The following is an 18,477-nucleotide window of genomic DNA, read 5'->3' on the forward strand; positions in this document are numbered from 1 at the left end:
GGTTATTGTTCTTTGTTTATTGTTTTTACGATTCATAAATAAACTTAATTGAAGACGATAGGCTAACCTGGCAAAGACTGAATGACCTGCCGATGACTGGCCAAACTATCTTATGATCTTCCTTTGAAAGTGAAACAGCTATTCAGATATCTTTATCCTACGCGGAAAATAACGTGTGCAGATTACTGTGCAACCATCTTGTCAGACAAGTGCTGCAATTTCCTTATTTGGACATATTGTTCTATTAAATGATGAAAACTGAAGCTTAAGCAATAAGATTCGTCATAACGTCTGCATCATCTGTGGCAAAATATTTCCTTCAGCAACTAAAACCCACGACTAAACCCAAGTTACGTTGTAATTTGAAATTAAAACACTAAATAAGTATTAGCTACATACTTTGTTTTGTCCTGTGTGGATGAGCAAGAGTAAGTCATTTTGCACATATTACTGCTGTAGAAAATAACAGTTAGCTCAGTTGTTACGCGCCCAGGTCAAGACCACGCGGCGCTGGTTCGACTCTCGGGGTATGCGCTTGAGCAACGCAATTCAAGATTGCTCTCCATTCATCCGCACCTAGTGAATGGAATAATTCCCTGGCAACAAAAAACTTCAACAATCGGAAAACTTCACTCTGCCGATCTCTGTAACCGGTCCTGCGTCAAAGAGCCTCTACAAGTATGCAAAACTACCAGGAATAACCTATCAAGGCTTTGCCAGTCCGAAGATTAACATTCAAAACCAAACCAACTAGTTTCCAAACTAACGAGGAATTATGTGTTGTGCTGGACTGAGACTTTCAAATTTTGTTCGGTTCTGAAATGTCGAGACCGGTTACAATTGTTCAGACTTCGCACATCAATAATGATATAAAACAAAATTACAAGTTTAGTATTGACATAGTCCATGCAGCATTGCACAGCAACTAAAGTCAAATCTTCTTTGTGTTTACGACATTATAGGCCAACTACTGAAAAACACCGCTCACTTCTTCCCAGGGTGTCATAAATTGGGTGGGCGTAGTTCCTGAAGGAAAGGCGATCGAGAAAAGGAAACTGGCCATTCTACTCTTAGTATAATGGGAACCTTATCTAGTTATCTTCTCATCTCTCGATGCTTGGATTCAAGTATGGGACTTACCTTTACCTTACCACTACTTTTGGGTTGCCATCTTAACTAATCGAGTGAGAATTTCTGTGCTTCAACGACTAGAGCTGGACCGGCAAGAACATCTGCTCCTATGTAAGGGTAGCCCATGCCAGGTTGGTCGAAAGCTAAACGTCAGACGAAGTTTATAGTTTTCCTAAACAGCGTAAGAGTGCCATCTAGTCCGGTAAGATTATCTTTTAGTGTTTGTGACACAAAACCTAGCTCCTCTCTTGTCTTCTGATTTTACTTGACAAGGAAGCAGTATTTCTCGTAAAATCATACTGGCTAGAACTTCGAAAGTCTATCTGAAGTGTCTTCACTGTTTTCTCGGCACATTTCTCTTGATAGCTTACTTACATCAACACTGAAATTTATCAATTTATTTGTTAATTAACTAAGGCTATTACAGTGAGCAGTGTTTACTTCGAAATATTACATTATGTTGTGAGTTTTTGCCGGATACAAAAACTTCTTACTACCTTAATCCACTTCTAAAACTATACATGCCCAATATCACCAATTAGGTAAATTAAATGTGGTTGAGCGAACAAAGCGATCAAAAAACAATTGCAAAATGGAAGAAAAAATTACATATTACAAGCCCAAAAACGCTGCACAAACTAAATATTTGTAGGCTCCAAGAGGAATGTGGCCACCCAGCCTAAAGTTCAGGAAGCATTAAATACGGCCTTGCATGATTTAAGGCTTTTGAGCCATTGATTATATTGAGCTTCTGTAGCAGCTCTCTTCTTTTTTAAGCTGTCAAAAAATATTAAACAGACAAAAATGAGTGGGCTCCTAAACAAGCATGCCTCTCCCCCCCGGCCACAAAATTTTTTTCCTCCGAGCTTTCTGTCTCATTTGCATATTTCTGTAACTGTAGCCATTACTATGGTTACCGCGCGCGTTAACTGCTTTTACCGATTCACTTTTTTTGCGCGGTTCTCAAAGTCAGCAGCCAATTTTCGCCCTCCAGGTCCAAATCTAAGCATTAAACTTGAAAAAAAAAGAAGCCTGGAGACATACCTAGTCAAGCCAAGTTTAAAAAAGTTGAGAAAAGAAATTGATTCTGGTCACTCTAAAAGTAAGATTTTCCAAATTGATTAAGAATTAACCCAAACCCATTAACCGTAACCTTACTTTTTTTGAAAAGCTTTTGTTCACCGCAAAAATTAATTTAAAGAAAAAAAATTGACTTCGATGGGCGTCGAACAGTTGTTCTCGTGAACATTAGGCACAAGATGAAACCACTGAACATGCCAACGAAATAATGTTTGCATTCACACTGTATTTAATACAAACTCTATGAGAAGTAACCGATGGATAAATTTACCGCACGCGGTAACCAATAATGGCTACACTTACCGAAATATGTAAGTTAAATGAGACAGAAAGTTCATGGGAAAAAAATTTCGCCTCCCGGCCGAGGAGAACAGGGGGCGGTAACACGATCCTGACTTTGAGTTTCCTTCAGTAGCCTCAAAATGGTTTTTCGGTTCAATCCATTTCGTTTTGTGCAATAGTATTCATAATATTTCTTATTTCTATGATTGGTAAAGCAGTAAGCTAAATCAAGCTGGTATTTTCTGAGTCAGCCTAAAGGTGAAGATTGATTGGAAAGCCATGCAGTTGTTACGTTATCTACAGACTACATGTCAACACAAAACTTGCGCTTTACTGCAACACTGTGCACTTATGATATTATTATATTAAAAGTATGTTGCTTTCACTTTTGATTAGAGAATTATCCATGGTTTATGATTTTAAGACGAAAAAGTTGTACGAGTTTCCAGACAGCAAAAACCATCATTTTTGCATTGATTTAACGTCTGCAGACGTTGCATCAGTGTAAAAATGACAGATTTTGCTGGCTATAGCTTCTTTTGCCAACAAGTATTTTACTAGTATACGAATTGGTCAATGTAAATTAACAAAAAAATAATAATTTACCAACGATTCCTCAGTTTTTTTATAGATAGAGCAATTGTTTAAAAACCATAAAATAAACCCTCAAGCAGAATATGGCTAATCTGTACTATATCTGTACTATATAGAATATGGCTCATCTAATCTTATCACTTGTCATCATCACTTATCAGCTCAGCAGCAGCATAGAGCAACAGTTAGCTATAGCTAACTTTATCGTTGTTATTCCTGTCCTGATGAAGGCACTATGATGGCACAAATGAGGGCACTATGATGTGTCGAAAGCATTCGATGGAAATCTTATAGTTTTCTGCGCGTGTTTAAAAATGAATAATGTGGAGTCCGGTTATGTGACGTGGCTTGGCGTTATTTGTTTGTGGTAAAACAAGAGGAGCTCTCTTTCATAGCTGAACAAACATTTGGAGCAGGCCTTTGCTTCATAATAAAGATTATTAAAATCAGTGACCTTCCAAATGGTTTCTAAGGCAACTTACATTTCTGGAAAGGTCAAGAAACTGTTCTATTGTCGCACAAAGGTTTATTATTACAGAATTATGCAGCACTGCATATTGATTTTTTTATCTTATCACTAACATTTCCAGGACAAGAATCACTATACACAGAAACGATACAGCTGGAACCAATTCTCAATCACAACAAACAGAAAAAATGGCAAAACGTTGCTGAATACATTTGAATGCACCAAATGCATATCTTTAAGTGGACTATTAAGCAAATCATCCGACTAGTTAATCGAGAAGCTATTGGCTTGAAATTAATCTGTGGATCCCTGATTGAAGATTCTAATCATCAGACTAAGTTAGTGAGTAAAGAAAATAGTTTGTGCCCAATCAAACTGTTTAATCAGCAGATTTTCTAAATCGGTTGATTTGCTTAATTGGAGGATTGAGAATGATCTGCTGTCGATGCATTGAACTCGTGAACAATTTCGGGTAAAGATACATTGTTAAAGCGCTCAATAAAACAAAGAGATACTAGAAGCAAATTTCCTTCCAAACATGAACAAATCAGCATGAAATCAACTTGCTTTGTGAAAATGTAAGGATGACAAAACAAAAGTGTGAGTATGTTTCGCTTTACAGACAAAAGAACAAAACTGACGAAAATGTTGTCGGTAGTTCAACTAAGAGCAAATCCAAAGTTTCCAAGATCAATGTCTTCGTAGATATTTTGTTCTTTCTGTAGATTTGCGTAAGCTGGGTTGGAATTCTATAGAAATTGATAACAAAAATTATGTAAAAGAAGGCGCAGATAGCAAAATGAAACTTATTATTAGCTGCTTCACACAATACCATCTGTGACTTACTGTTATGCGAGTACTTAGATCTTCTAATTCTTTCCTCAAATCAGAAAAAGTTGGTCGGTAGGAAGGGTCAAGATTCCAACACCGTCTCATGACGCCATAGCTGTAAAAGGAAAGATTGCAACATACTCCACAGACCATCATGTCAACAACAAGTTTCTAAAGATATAAAATGTCTATATGTAATGGAATATTCTGACACCGCTTTATGACGTCATAACTGAAAAGCGAAGACTGCGTTATAGTCTAAAGTTTAGACATCCAAGTTTATCTACTCTAAACATCTAACTCTAAACATCCAAATTTATCAAAAATTGAGCTTGCATCAATGACGGGCTATTCAACCATGCGAACTTACAATTCATCTGGGCAGGAACTTGGTTGCTGTAATCTGTAGTTTTCATTGAGTACTTTGTACTGCAGCTCGCGCCCACTCAGTCTCTTGTAAGGAGTAAACCCGAAAGCTACAATTTCCCACATTACGACCCCAAACGACCATACGTCACTGGAGCTAGTGTAGATTTGATCAAAGTATGCCTCTGGCGACATCCAGCGGGATGGAAGCTTTGCCCCCTTAAAAAATCGAAAAGTTATTCAAAGTTTTGGTTTAGAGAGCAGTTCCCATCTAAGCACTAGGTTGTGAAAAGTAAGCAACTTGTTTGAATTACATATCCAACTCATGAACAACTTGACCATAGAATTGACATGATTTAATGTTAAATAGTAATAGGGTAATGATAATAGTTTTCAAAAGGTTTTTTTATTTATAAATAACTTGTAATTTTTTTTACATGCATCTTCTGCAGGTTTCGAACATTGATTATGTTTTTACTGGATCACTATTTCTTTAAGCCAGCATACAAAAAATCAAACTAAATTTGCTAGTTCAGTTCAGCAGAGAATTTATCTTGGTCAATGACTAACTTATTTACCACAAGGTTGAGCTTGACGTAAGTTCCTTCTGACTCAGTGACTTCACGAGAAAGACCAAAGTCAGATATCTTGCATCGAAGCTTGCCTGTCAGCAGAACATTCCTGCAGGCCAAATCCCGGTGCACCAACTTCACACTGGAGATAAACTCCATTCCCTGAGAAACAAGAATGTATTGTACTTTAGTAAAAACATCTTCACGATTTGTATTTTTTGTATAATAACACAATTTGAAAGTTACTATGTTTAATGTGATTTGTCTTCGTCGGATTGGCGCGTTATGATCTTGAAAGAATTTCCTTAACTTCTCCCATTGACTGAACTTCATCCCTCGCATTATGACACAACACATTGCGACTGTAACTTTTGTTGCTGACTTTTTGTTTTTAGTTTACAGTTTGCTTGCATTTATTTCTGCCACAGAGAAAACGATACATGCCAAATATAACTGAAGTTTGGAAAAGGGAAAAGCGACCAAATACGAACGTTAAGGCGAGATTCACAATGAAACGAGATGATAAGTTAGAAAAATTGGAACGGTTGCAATTTCTATTCAGACGGTCTGCAATCATAGAAGTTGCAATGAGTGACTTTTACCAAAAGTTCTAATCAGTTTCAGATCAGTTTAGATTTCATTCACATTAACATAACGTTCATTCCTTCACCAATACCGTGGCTATGTCGCATGAAAACCTCAACATTGTTGTGGTTCCCAGCGGCACAGGAATCTCATAACCATTGTTGCTTCCATTGGGTGGACGATTGTTCACTAGGAACTTATGCAGGTCTCCATTTTCCACCAATTCAGTAATTGCTATCAGTTTATCTGCAACAATATGTTTGAACAACAGTAACAAAGTGTTTGTAAGCTTTATTTTAAAACTGTTGTAGTTGACATATGCAATAGAGTTTTGTGTATTGATTCTGAAAAAAACTTTTTTAGTGTTGAAAAATGTTTGTTTAGTGTAGCTTCATAAAATATTGTTATTCAACCCAATTAATTTGTTGTCAATATCTGTTTGTGATTGCGCAAAATTACCTTTCTTTCAACGTTGGCAATTGTAAAAATAAAACTTCAAACTAAAAGAAAAAAAACGTGTTAATAACTAGAATATTTTTTCACGGAAGGGTTTGCTGCAATTAGACGATTTAAAAAAAGTCATATTTGAACCCATTGAAGACTTAAAAATGTTCCTTTCTTTCCATAGCATCGTACAAACACGATAATTTGTTACACTTTTCCTGCAATCTACCATGAATGCAACATCAAATTCATGTTAAACAGATGCAAAGAAATCAAACAACTTAAAAGCGTAGCATGTTTTTTTTATAGTAGTTTATTTTAGTGGAAACCTACACAGACTAGACTATCACACAGTGTTGTAGGTGATATTTTCATTAAAAAAAGGAACCAGGCTTTTAAATCAAATACTAGGTCAACAGGCTCAATTCATTCTCACTCTAATGGTCTGTTGTAATTTGATACGACTCTCTTACCTTGATGTTCGCTGATGCCGTAAAGTTGAACCACGAACGGGTTCTCACCAACACGGTGCATCAGCCTTAATTCTGTTTGAAATTCTTCTCGTTGCTTTATTGAAAGTGCAGAGCCTGGAATAACATTTCTTTGCATTGTCGATGGGTTAAGATCAGCCACATATACACCAATGTTAAATAGTAGTCTAACATAATTTAATAAATAAAGTGACTTGCGTTCTTCTGGTGATTATAGGCTATTAGGTTACCTCCTGATGTTAAGAATGATACCTAGTGTTTATTACGTTTCGTCAATGAGCGCGACTGACTTTATCAAGTGGGCCGAAACAGGTAATCACAACCTGTTCAGCAACGATTGGCACAACACAAAAACATACTGACGAAAGGAATAAAGTAGCGAGAATCAGAATTAAAAACGCAACAAGATTACCGCTCATTTTCACTCTGTTTCTAACATAATTTCATACGAAAATGTCATTTCGTTAGCAATTAGTTGACGCAAACATTTACTCGATTACGTCGTGACAAGAATAAAGTAATAACTTGATGTTTGGTCTTGTTTCTTACCTTTAATTATTTTAGCAGCGCTATCCAATGACTGAAAGGGTTTATTTGAAATCCTGACTTTCCAAACTTCACTGAATTCTCCTTCTCCCAACTTCTCCAATACCTTGATATTTTCAAAAGGAATCTTTGTTGGTTGTGAGTCTTCAGATATCAACGATCGATCTGCTCCAAATTTCTTAGTATAAAAATATTTCAAGTTGAATCAAAATTAAGAACAGTTGATTGATACCTTGCAAAGGAACCCCATTTGTTTGTGATGGTGCATTCAGATGCGAACTGGTGTTCTTTGTTTTGCCATTTTTTCTGTCAGTGAATCGATAGAACGTAACATGAATGCTGTGTCTACAAAAACAATACAACTGTATTTAAAATCAATTTTATACATGTAGGTAAACCAAACCAATAGGACAAACAACCAAATACATTATGCTAAATTTAGCATGTGGCAAACCATGACCATACTAGTAGAGATGACCGGCTATGTCACATTTTGAAGCCTTAAAATACCGGGCCGACTGTTTCGTAGCAGTTCGGCAGACAAAACACATTACTTTTGTCTTAAGAGTATGTAGATATGAATCGTAGGTTTGTGGACGTTGACTCAGTGTAAAAAAAGTTTGTAAATTGAGAGCTGAAACATTGCGCAGCTGGACATTTTGCTTGATGGGAGTGAACCATGAAGTAAACTCATACGCAGTTATAGTCACAGCATAGGCAAGTCTAGCAGCTAGAGTGAAAAGGAAAACAATAAAGTCGCACAATATGTGCACTTCTGCAGTTAGTTTTCATGTGATATTCTCAAGCAACATAGCACAGAAAAGTAATGCACGGTACCGAAATTATGCAGCTGATTACTGAGCAAATCAAGCTTCTGATATGCAATGGCTACAGACCTAGTTGTATCTTCACTTCAGCATACTTTTTAATTGCTACTGTAGCCTACTTTAACTTTGTAGTCAGTTGACGAAAGGAAAGCAGGTTAACTTCATGTTTGCAAAACTAAACTAGATAAACCAATCGTTTTCTGTCAGCAAAATATTGTAACTCTTTGACCAATGTATGAATCGTACTGCAAGTCTTGGCATGTAGGATAGCCTATACAATTATACATGACCACGAATCGGTCATGATCTGAAGTTCACATGTTCAAGTTGATGATGGACTTGTTTCATTGCATTTTATAGGAATTAAGTGACAAAATGCCTAACAAATGCGTTGCGTTTGGTTGTAAATCATGCTACTTTACTTCTGTTACCAATATTTCTAAGTTTGCTTTTCTTCTGGATATAGTGTACCGTAGTGTTGCTGCCGCAATGGATAAAATTTGTTAACCCATCTAACTGGGGGCCTACAAAAAAGTTTGTTTTGTGTATGAAACATTTTGAAGAGAAATTTATAAGTTATGGTAAAAGAAATAACCTCAAGTGGCATCTAAATCCAGTTCCGACAGTTCACTCAATTCAAGCATTAAAACGCCATCACTCCATCAGCTTTACCAACTCCAGCACCAGCAGCACCTCCACGAAAAGCACCCAAAATTCATATAAAACAACTTGATGAACTGGTAGACTTCTCGCAGAAAAACAGAATATCTTATTTTCAGTGACATAACTGAGGCACACTGCCCAAATGGTTTCCAGTAGGCTACTGTCGGGAATAAAACTTTTTGATTTTTTATAACATCATTTCTGACAAGTTGTCTGGCTTTTCCAAGTTTGCTGAAGTTGTTAGTAGATCGAAATTTGCATGTGCAAAAAGATTTGTTGAAAAGGGATATTCAATTTTGGAAAGAGGATCTAGCTGCAAGTGATCCATGCATTTCAAGCTTTGAAAAGTTTCAGGAAGATGTGAATGAAGTTGCCAATGAAATGTTTATCGCAACATTATCTTCTAATAGTGCAGAAGTTGGCTTTATAATAGCCGGTTATATTGCAAAAAAAATTGATAACGCTCCAAATGTGCAATGTGCAAAAGTTTACTTACAGCTGATTCTGCAGCTAAAGCTCCTTTGTACTTTCAGTTTTTGTCAAGGGGGGCTTCAATGTGCCTTCTCAGCCACTTTCTGATTTTGTTTATAGTGCTTTTGCTGGTTTAGATGTTGTTGAAGAAAAGTTGCGCAAATGTGGATTGCCTTGTCGAAAAGCTATGCAGTAGCCTATGTTTTCAAAAAATATCTTTTCTTCGGTGTAAAGTTTACATGTAACACACAGGTGATCTGGCGCAACCACTTTGCATCGAAAATTGTTGTTTATATTTATTATAATAATTACCAAAAGATTATAAATGAGTCAAAAAGAAAGGATAACATTGTAGCATTTAAGCAAAGGCAAAAGCAGTTTAAGATTCTATTGTAGTTATGGGATGTCTTTTTTTCCGATCACTATCGTCTTTGTAGTTCCCCCCCACTTCATTGAATAAAACATATAGGCCTATCATTATTTTCGCATATCTTTACACTATTTCTGTTGTAACAAAATAGTCTGTGCTGTTTGTTATTGCTTATTTTGAGATGTTTGTTCACTTACAAATTGTTAATTTGCACCATTCATTATGTAGTTTGGTAATGCAATATGTCTAAATGTAAGGTTAGGCACCTGTTAAATGCATTAAAAACCCCTAACAAGTCTGAAAAATATCTGCTTTGTTGTACCTCATGCCAGTAAAAGCAGTTTCTTTGTTAGTCAAAATTTCAAGTATTTTTCTATCGGCCCGTTGTAAAACGGCCTTCATATGTGACATAGCCGGCCATATTCTACTAGGTGGCCATGGGTAAACATATCACAACTATACTGTGTATAATAGCAGACTAATAATTCTCACGTAGGTCTACGACGGCTACCTTGTGAACTGAGTAAAGAATGAATAATAGTCACAATCACAAAACAAAGTAATCAGCCGAATAAAATGTATTAATTGGGAAAGCAAAAACTGTTGCATATTGTTGGTTAAGGTCACTTATTACGAGTTCTTCCTTATTAAGTTTTGGTCTACCTTGACCCGTTGCGCTGCGACGCATCTGACCTGATGAGACCTGTGTGATGATGCCGAGTAACCCATAACTTCAGTTGTGATGTTTAGATCTATATAATGTGTAACCTTAAAATGAACTTACCGTTTCACTATTGCAATTCCAACAATAACAACAACCATAAGCAGTGTCAACGCAGCAACCAACGCTCCGACTATTATGCCTGAAAACAGTTTTTTTTAATGTAAGGAGATGATTCTCTGATATTAGTTCAACGAAGTGCTGAACTAATATCAGGTACATAGCCGAGTGGTGAGAGCTTCGGCACGATACTCGAAAGGGCGCCGGTTCGACTCAGCTTAAAAGCACGCGGTTGTACGTTTGGCAGGAAATTTAAAGGCATGCTTGAAGGTGGACACGTAGATTGGCTGCTTTGCCTTCCGGTCCACTTAATCTAAATCTTCCACCGCCCGCCTAAGATTGGATACAATAAAAAACTAACGAAGTGTTGGAAAATAGGATTGTAAGTGCCAATATTGTAATAAAATAATAGGATTCTAAGTGCCAATATTCTAATAAAATAATAGGATTGTAAGTGCCAGTATTCTAATAAAATAATAGGATTGTAAGTGCGCAAGTAGTGCCAATTTACTGCACTACTAAGGGATGGTTAATTGACTTTTTATCTCGGCTCACTTCGTGCAACGAATTTCTTCTACCAAATATATACTGGTATTGTATCGTTATTTCAAATGTAAGAGAGAACCAAAGATTATTATATAACGTCTCAAAACATGTTTGTAAACTGCAGTGCTCTTTATAATAATAATAAAAATATTGACAAAAATAAGTGCAATATAATTCAGCAAAAGGCAGTGACGTTTCTATTATTATTTGATTGCTAAACTGCCTAATAAACCTTTATTACTTTCAGTATAACGAATTACTTTAGTCTACCTGTGTTACTTCCTGCTGGGGTTTCTTCGTCACCCGTGTATGCATTGGAAGGTGTGTTATACACACTTGCCTCACCAGAGGTGAAAACTATGGTTCCATCAGGCCGAGGCGAAGAAGAAATGATGTAAAATCTGAAAAGATCGTATACTGTAATATAAACAATAAATGTATTAATACTAGAAAAATTGCTCAACGCCAAGCGAAAAGCCAAACAGAGCAAATTACATCAACATTAGTTACGAGCGAACTAAACACCTTAACAACTAACTTCACTTTTATAAGATCATCAGAAGGAACTTATTAAAATAGAATAATCAAATGATCCATTTAAGGTGAAACAGGCTGAAGGTTTTTAGTAAACTAGTAACTAATTTTAATAACTGTAATATATCTATTTTTTTACAAAACTAAACTTTTATTGTGAGAATACTGATAAATATACTTTTTGCCTTAGCCAGTTAAATCCTGCATGCCAAACAATCGACTTCGATCGCTAATGTGATCAGCTTCAACAAATGCTCATTTAAATAAATCCCATTTGAGTGATTCGGCATTTTGCATTGTTTTTAAAACGTATAAAACTGGAGATATTTGTCCACATTGTTTTATAAATCAGCTACCTGTAAAAGTTGTAATAGTGTATGGGAAAGCAGCCCACGTCTCCAGTATAATGATAAGTATCTTCTCTTTCGTGGGCTACTTTTTCACGAAAACGGTGATAGTCTCTGAATTGGTCTTTATATTACCTGTAAAATTTGTTGGGAACAAGAGGATAATTCCTCGCTTGGTAGACTAATTCACTCTTTGTCGCGCTCCCTTTCCGCATTGATAACGCTCTATTAGACTCCCCAGTGACATCACAGCTTGTATTTTGGCCGTTCCCAAGAACAAACGTGTTTGTTTGAGCTTGTTTATCACTGCAATTGTGAAGCATAGTTTGTGAGTTGTTTATTAATTGCATAATTAAACGAGTGGAATCAACACACTATTCAACTATCTTTCCATGCACACCATCTTGTGCATGTGGCTCAGATTTTCAGACTGCATACCACATTGTCTACCAATGTCCTGTATACCGACCCTCAGGATAGACATGTGGACCTAACAACGCTCTTTAACACACAATTCATTGGCTGCTGTTTCTGGATTTAACAACGTGACATGCGGCGATCTTAAATGCAAGAGGAATAAGACATTCGCCTTTAACCGTTGTTCCATGTTTATTATGAAATTCAATAGTTTAGAAGAATTTTTTAAACACCACTTTCAAAAACTGGGCGATGTTTAAAAATGCGCCCGTCAATATTTTGCAGTTTGCTAATAATGATGTTGACTTTACGGGTTTCTTCTTATAAAAGTAGTTTCATAGTAATAAAGCATATTAATGAGATTTCATATCATCTTTATATACCATACATATCGGTAGCATCAAAGTAAAAGTGCTTGTTTGAAAAATCAAATTAGGTTTTACGCTTAGATCTTACTCACAAAAAACACAATTCACTCACTGTTTTACTGCTAATGCCAAATAAGGCTTTCCATTGAAAAAGTCAGAGAATGCTAAGTTATCGAGGAAGGCTGGCGTAGGTGGCTGAGGTTGTTGTTCTGTCACTTGCTCAGTTGTGTACTGCGCAACAAGGAAATAGCAACTGCAAAACAATATTCAGGAAGTCTTTATTTTACCAGCATGTAGGCTATATATCCTTCAATTTGTTTCCCGATCTCTTATCTAATAGACCAGAATAGTACTGTTTTGAAAACATGTGCAAAACTACGGCAGTGAAAAAACTTCATACGACCCAGGCCAGGTTAGTCTCTATTATCATCTTAAAGCTAAATCAAAAGTCAAGGACAAAAATTATTGAAATTGTAAAGAGACTTGTTAATGATCATATACAGCGAAATGCTGCCCGTGCCCGTTAAATTTGTAAGTTTGTAACACAACAAAGTACTTTCTATCAAAGCTCTGCCTTTGGGATAACCACTTTACTGGTGTGTGTGTGTGCTTTTTTTGACTTGGAAATCACTTTCTAGAAGCTGTTACGAAATTACTTAGCCATCATTTCGAAGTACCCTAAGTACAGTAATTACATATTTATATCTCCCGTTGTTGCAAGTTCTTAGTAACGGTTGGTCATGCAGAAAACTACATTGGGAACATTCTTTGACGTTTGGGATCAAGCACGAGACTATATTTATCTATTAATACAAGGCTAAAAAATCTTTTAAAAAATACCGGTCACCTGATTGGTCCGTTGTCTTCGCAAGCTGACGTAAATGTGACGTTGGCTGACGTATCAGACGATCCGTTCAAGATGGGAAGCAAAAAAGTCGATGGTTCTTTAAAAGCATTTCAAAATGAACATTTTAGACATGTATTTTTACGTGACCCGACAGTTTATCGAAAGACAATTTATCGAACGACAGTTCATCGAACGACAGTTTATCGAAAGACAGTTTATCGAACGACAATTCATCGAAACGACAATTCATCGAAACGACAGTTCATCGAAACGACAGTTCATCGAAACGACAGTTCATCGAACGACAGTTTATCGAAACGACAGTTCATCGAACGACAGTTTATCGAAACGACAGTTCATCGAACGACAATTCATCGAAACGACAGTTCATCGAAACGACAGTTCATCGAAACGACAGTTCATCGAACGACAGTTTATCGAAACGACAGTTCATCGAACGACAATTCATGGAAGGGGCTAGGGGCTAGAGGCTAGGAGTTAGGGGCTAGGGGCTAGAGGTTAAGGTTAGAATTAGGGGTTAGTGGTTGGGAGTTGGAGTTTAAGGGTTAGGGGTAGGGGTTAAGGGTAGGGTTAGGGGTTGGAGGTTAAGGGGTAGGGTTAAGGTTAGGGGTTAGGGGTTAGTGGTTAGGAGTTAGGAGTTAGTGGTTAGGAGTTAGGGGTTGGGGGTTATGGGTTAGGGGTAGGGTTATGGGTTAGGGGTAGGGTTATGGGTTAGGGGTAGGGTTACGGTTAGGGGTTAGGGGTTAGGGGTTAGTGGTTAGGGGTTGGGGGTTAGGGGTTGGGGGTTAGGGTTAGGGTTAGGTTTTAGGGGTTAGGTTTTCGATTAACTGTTGTTCCAGGCCCCTAGCCAGCAGGGAGCCAGAGAGGCCTCGCCCCCCTTAAAAACAAATCCGCCCCCCCCTGGCAAAATCCAAACATTCAAGAGCAACAGCTACATTTATAATGATTTTGCCCATTTAAATTTTTTCGGCCTCCCTTAAAAAAAGTTGGCCCCCCTTGCTCTGCGGTCTGGCTACGGCCCTGTGTCGTTCGATAAATTGTCGTTCGATAAACTGTCGTTCGATAAACTGTCGTTTCGATAAACTGTCGTTTCGATAAACTGTCGTTCGATGAATTGTCGTTCGATAAACTGTCGTTTCGATAAACTGTCGTTCGATAAACTGTCGTTCGATGAACTGTCGTTCGTTGAACTGTCGTAGTACCGTATTTTTATGCTATAAGTCTATGTTTTATTGCAATAATTTCTAAAACAATATTTGAAAAATTTGATTATTTTATTACCGTACACATGCCGTACATTACAATTATTAAATCAGCTTAGGAACAATTTTTTTTCTGTATTAAAATTAAACTATTGCACATTTAGGTGATGAACAGAAAACAGTAAAGATATCAATTATTCAAATGTAACTTATAGCCTATACATTATAACACCCCTAAAATTCAGGACCTTGCGACACACCTTGTATAGGGCACTTTTCGGGTATGCCTGCTCGACTAAGTAAACAGACAATATTAATTAAATGTCTTTTTTGAGAATACAACATAGAAGATCATGCAAACTCATACATCCTTGAGATTCAGAACAAGTCTTGCACAAAATCGAGTTGCTTTTTAATTTTACACCAGATAGTTACACTTGATTGAGAATTGCACCCAACCTACAAATCAGCCGAATATCTTGAAATTAACAACTCTCGAGCAAAGTCTATTTTAACCTGCAATGAATTGAGCGCCTTTTTTCATATCTGTTAAATGCTTTTTTTAAATTCTATTGCATTTATGTATTTCATTGTTTACTTTAACATCTAATACCTTACCATTGTTTACAGTAAATGAATGCAATCTCGTTTCTTTATTCATGTCAGTGCTTGCCCAGCATGAAATGTTGCGTCTTCCAAGGCACACTTCTTCATCCACCATCTTTAATTTTGCTTCAACAACATTTCCAGTCGTAAAAGTTTCAAGAGAGAATGGAGAGTCGGTTGAATTTGATATTATCTCATCAGATTGGTTAAATTTAATGTTTGTAATCTTCCAAGTTACTGTCGGTATTGGGTATCCCTCTACTTTACAAGCCAAGACAAAACTGTTACTGAAGACATCTGATGAAGGTTCAGCCTCAGCTAGACGAGGTGGAACTGTAATCGCAATTGCACCAATGCATTATTTTCAATATGCATAGTGACGGTTCAACTTTGTAGTGAGTTATTGAAATCTAGCCAATAATATTTTATATCATCTAGTTGGTTGCTCTAACGTTGCTAAAACGTCTCTATGCTCGTTTTCACTGCAGCCAATTCATATTTTATATTCATTTTCTGGCACTCTTTCTACGCAAGTATTTACCGGAAACATCACCTATTCATTAATTATCGTTCGTGCAATGTTGGGTATAAAATGTGAATCAACCATCATGAATGACGAGCTAGCACACTTTCGTATTCAGTGTGTTAATAATTACTTTATAAATTCACAAAGTCATGTTTAATGTTAAGAAGGTAGAAAATTCTGCGATTTTTGTTGCTTGCACAAAAGTAGCAGATTAATACTTTCATGGCATAACTTTTTTTTTAATAGTTCAGTAAAAATATGCCATAAAACGCACAAGCTTCTATTAAACTTCTATATTTTTTTGCTAAAGTTCAAAAAATAAATTTTTTCGTAAAAGTTTGTTTCCAATTGTTCACTCCGGAATGAAGCAAACATAGTAAAGACTTGACAAATATGAGATTGCAATTTAATAAGACGTTCTGCTTCAAAGAATTTTACTCACACAATTTGCAATGACGACCTTTGTAGCCTTCTTTGCAAGAACAATAATACGAACAACCGACATCGTTGCATTGGCCATTGTTTTCACAAGGTGAGCTGTCACATGGCTTCCCTGAAACTGACGCAGGGAACTATAAAGTTAGTGTTTGGTTATTTCTTTTTTACAAACGTATTATCCAAGATGAGTGAAAATACAATTCACTCAATGTCAACAAAACGTAGCTTTAAAACTGTGTTATAGGGCCATGTCATGTAACAATGCACTTACATTACACTTTTGTTAACTATCAAATTGTTTTTATTTAAAATTATACGACTTTTGCCAATAACCGACGTACTATCTCAGTTTGATGCACCATGACGCAATAACAAAGCCAAAGCATGACATGAGATAGGTTTACCTCTTTTCCAAACAACGGTTTACATTTTTACAAGTCAGAAAAGATATCGACTATCGTTACCAGCAGGGCCGGATTCAGAAAAAGAAATGCCCTAGGCAATTTTCCTTTAGAGGCCCCGATCTTAACAGCCATAGAGACGAGTATTTCACACAAACAACCACCCATACCAGAGTGAATTAGTCATGAAGAAATATGCACTTAAGTGAATTAACCATTTGAAGATAACCAAAGCTCATTATTACATTGTAAACCTTTTGTAATATCTTGCTTCAAAACAGGAACAATATAATTCTAAGTTACTTTACTGTTAATGTTATGTTCCTTAAAGAAATATTGAACTTACAAATTTTATATTGCCTGTATAAAAAATGCTATTACATAACATGATAAATAATACTACAAACTACATGTAAGCTACTTAATAACATCAATAGTATTCACATAACTCACATAGATCCATATACTTTCTCATTTAGTAGTCTGGTTTAAAACACATAACACACAAGAAATGAGCTATAAAATAATCAATAAATAAATCTTGAGGCCTTAGGCTTCAGCCTTTATAGCAGGGGTCGGCAAACTGCGGCCCGCGGGCCAAATGCGGCCCGCGGACAAACTTTTTGCGGCCCTCGAACAATCTTACTTTTAGTGCATAAACTAAAGTTTCATCTTTATCTACGCGTGAATTTATTTCATATCATAACAAAAAGCCCTTTAACATGTGTCCCGACATTACTCGGTAACTCCCATGTAGCCTACGCTACAAAGTTTTTTGCAAAGTTAGATGGCTAAGTGGCAGTGCTATGTTACAACGGTTTTATGACTTGCTAAACGAAATAGTGAGTTTCTTGAAACAAAAGAATGCAGGTTTCGGCATTGATGAACTTAGTGATCCTGATGGGTTAACAGATTTAGCCTTTCTCACTGATTTCACTTCTCATATGAACAAGCTAAACTTACAACTACAAGGATAAGAGCAATTTATTAATCAGATGTATGATCATATTACTGCCTTCGTAAACAAGCTACGTCTTTGGGAAACTCAACTAATCAATTCCAACTTTGCTCATTATCACAATTAGGGCCTTTTTGAACCTTCCAACCCTGATAAGTACATATCACTATTCACTTATCGTTTCCACTGAAACTAACTTTGAATCTCGTTTTTGCGATTTCACAATCAAATAGGCTAAACAGATTCGATTTATTTGCCATTCCATTTTCAATCGATGTCAATACTGTGCCACATGAGATGCAAATGGAAATAATTGAACTTCAATCATCCAACATATTGAAGGCCAAATACGATTCAGTTCCAATTGCCAACTTTTATAAAGAATATGTCTAGAAATCCACCTATCCTCACCTGTATGACAATGCAAAACGTGTAATGTAGGCTACATGTTTGGAAGTTCATATCAGTGGCGGATCTACCGGGTGGGCCTGATTGGTACAGGCCCACCCAGATTGACAATGGGCCCACCCAAAATCAAAATCGGCAGCCGTGGCCGAGTGGTTAGCGCGTTGGGCTCGCAGTCGAGAGCCTGCATGTTCGACTCCAGCCACCCGCACTTGCTGTTGTTTCTCTGGGCAAGAAACTTAACGATAATTGCCTCTACCTAGTGATCGATTTCGAGTAATTGGTAGTACCAACTTTAAGTCATAAGTAGAGTAGACAACCGGAAACTGACATTGCCGTCGGCTGCAGCGTGGGTCAG

At 36.7% G+C, this 18,477-nt stretch overlaps 1 protein-coding gene across 1 annotated transcript; it reads right to left on the reverse strand.

Moving 5' to 3' along the window:
• Positions 1-3,606: 3,606 nt before the first annotated feature.
• LOC145786274 (proto-oncogene tyrosine-protein kinase receptor Ret-like) lies at positions 3,607-15,512 on the reverse strand. Its single transcript, XM_082597915.1, has 14 exons — positions 15,404-15,512; positions 13,563-13,659; positions 12,828-12,968; positions 12,066-12,236; positions 11,320-11,450; positions 10,507-10,585; positions 7,624-7,736; positions 7,395-7,556; positions 6,828-6,941; positions 6,002-6,156; positions 5,332-5,487; positions 4,758-4,972; positions 4,403-4,502; positions 3,607-4,305 (listed from the first exon to the last, which is right to left on the reverse strand). Exons 1-14 carry the CDS (start codon positions 15,504-15,506, stop codon positions 4,216-4,218), a joined length of 1,827 nt encoding a protein of 608 aa, XP_082454041.1. The 5' UTR covers positions 15,507-15,512; the 3' UTR covers positions 3,607-4,215.
• Positions 15,513-18,477: the final 2,965 nt, after the last annotated feature.

Source organism: Aplidium turbinatum, chromosome 17, assembly GCF_918807975.1.
Source record: "Aplidium turbinatum chromosome 17, kaAplTurb1.1, whole genome shotgun sequence".
In the NCBI taxonomy this organism is placed as follows: domain Eukaryota; kingdom Metazoa; phylum Chordata; class Ascidiacea; order Aplousobranchia; family Polyclinidae; genus Aplidium; species Aplidium turbinatum.

Excerpts from the sequence above, each read along its gene's own strand:
- LOC145786274 (XM_082597915.1), bottom strand. The coding sequence starts at position 15,506 with ATGGTGGATGAAGAAGTGTGCCTTGGAAGACGCAACATTTCATGCTGG. Across the intron at positions 13,660-15,403 it reads TTCATTTACTGTAAACAATG|AACCATCGACTTTTTTGCTT; the intron begins GTAAGGTATTAG and ends ATGCTTTTAAAG. Across the intron at positions 12,969-13,562 it reads GAAGACAACGGACCAATCAG|TTGCTATTTCCTTGTTGCGC; the intron begins GTGACCGGTATT and ends ATTGTTTTGCAG.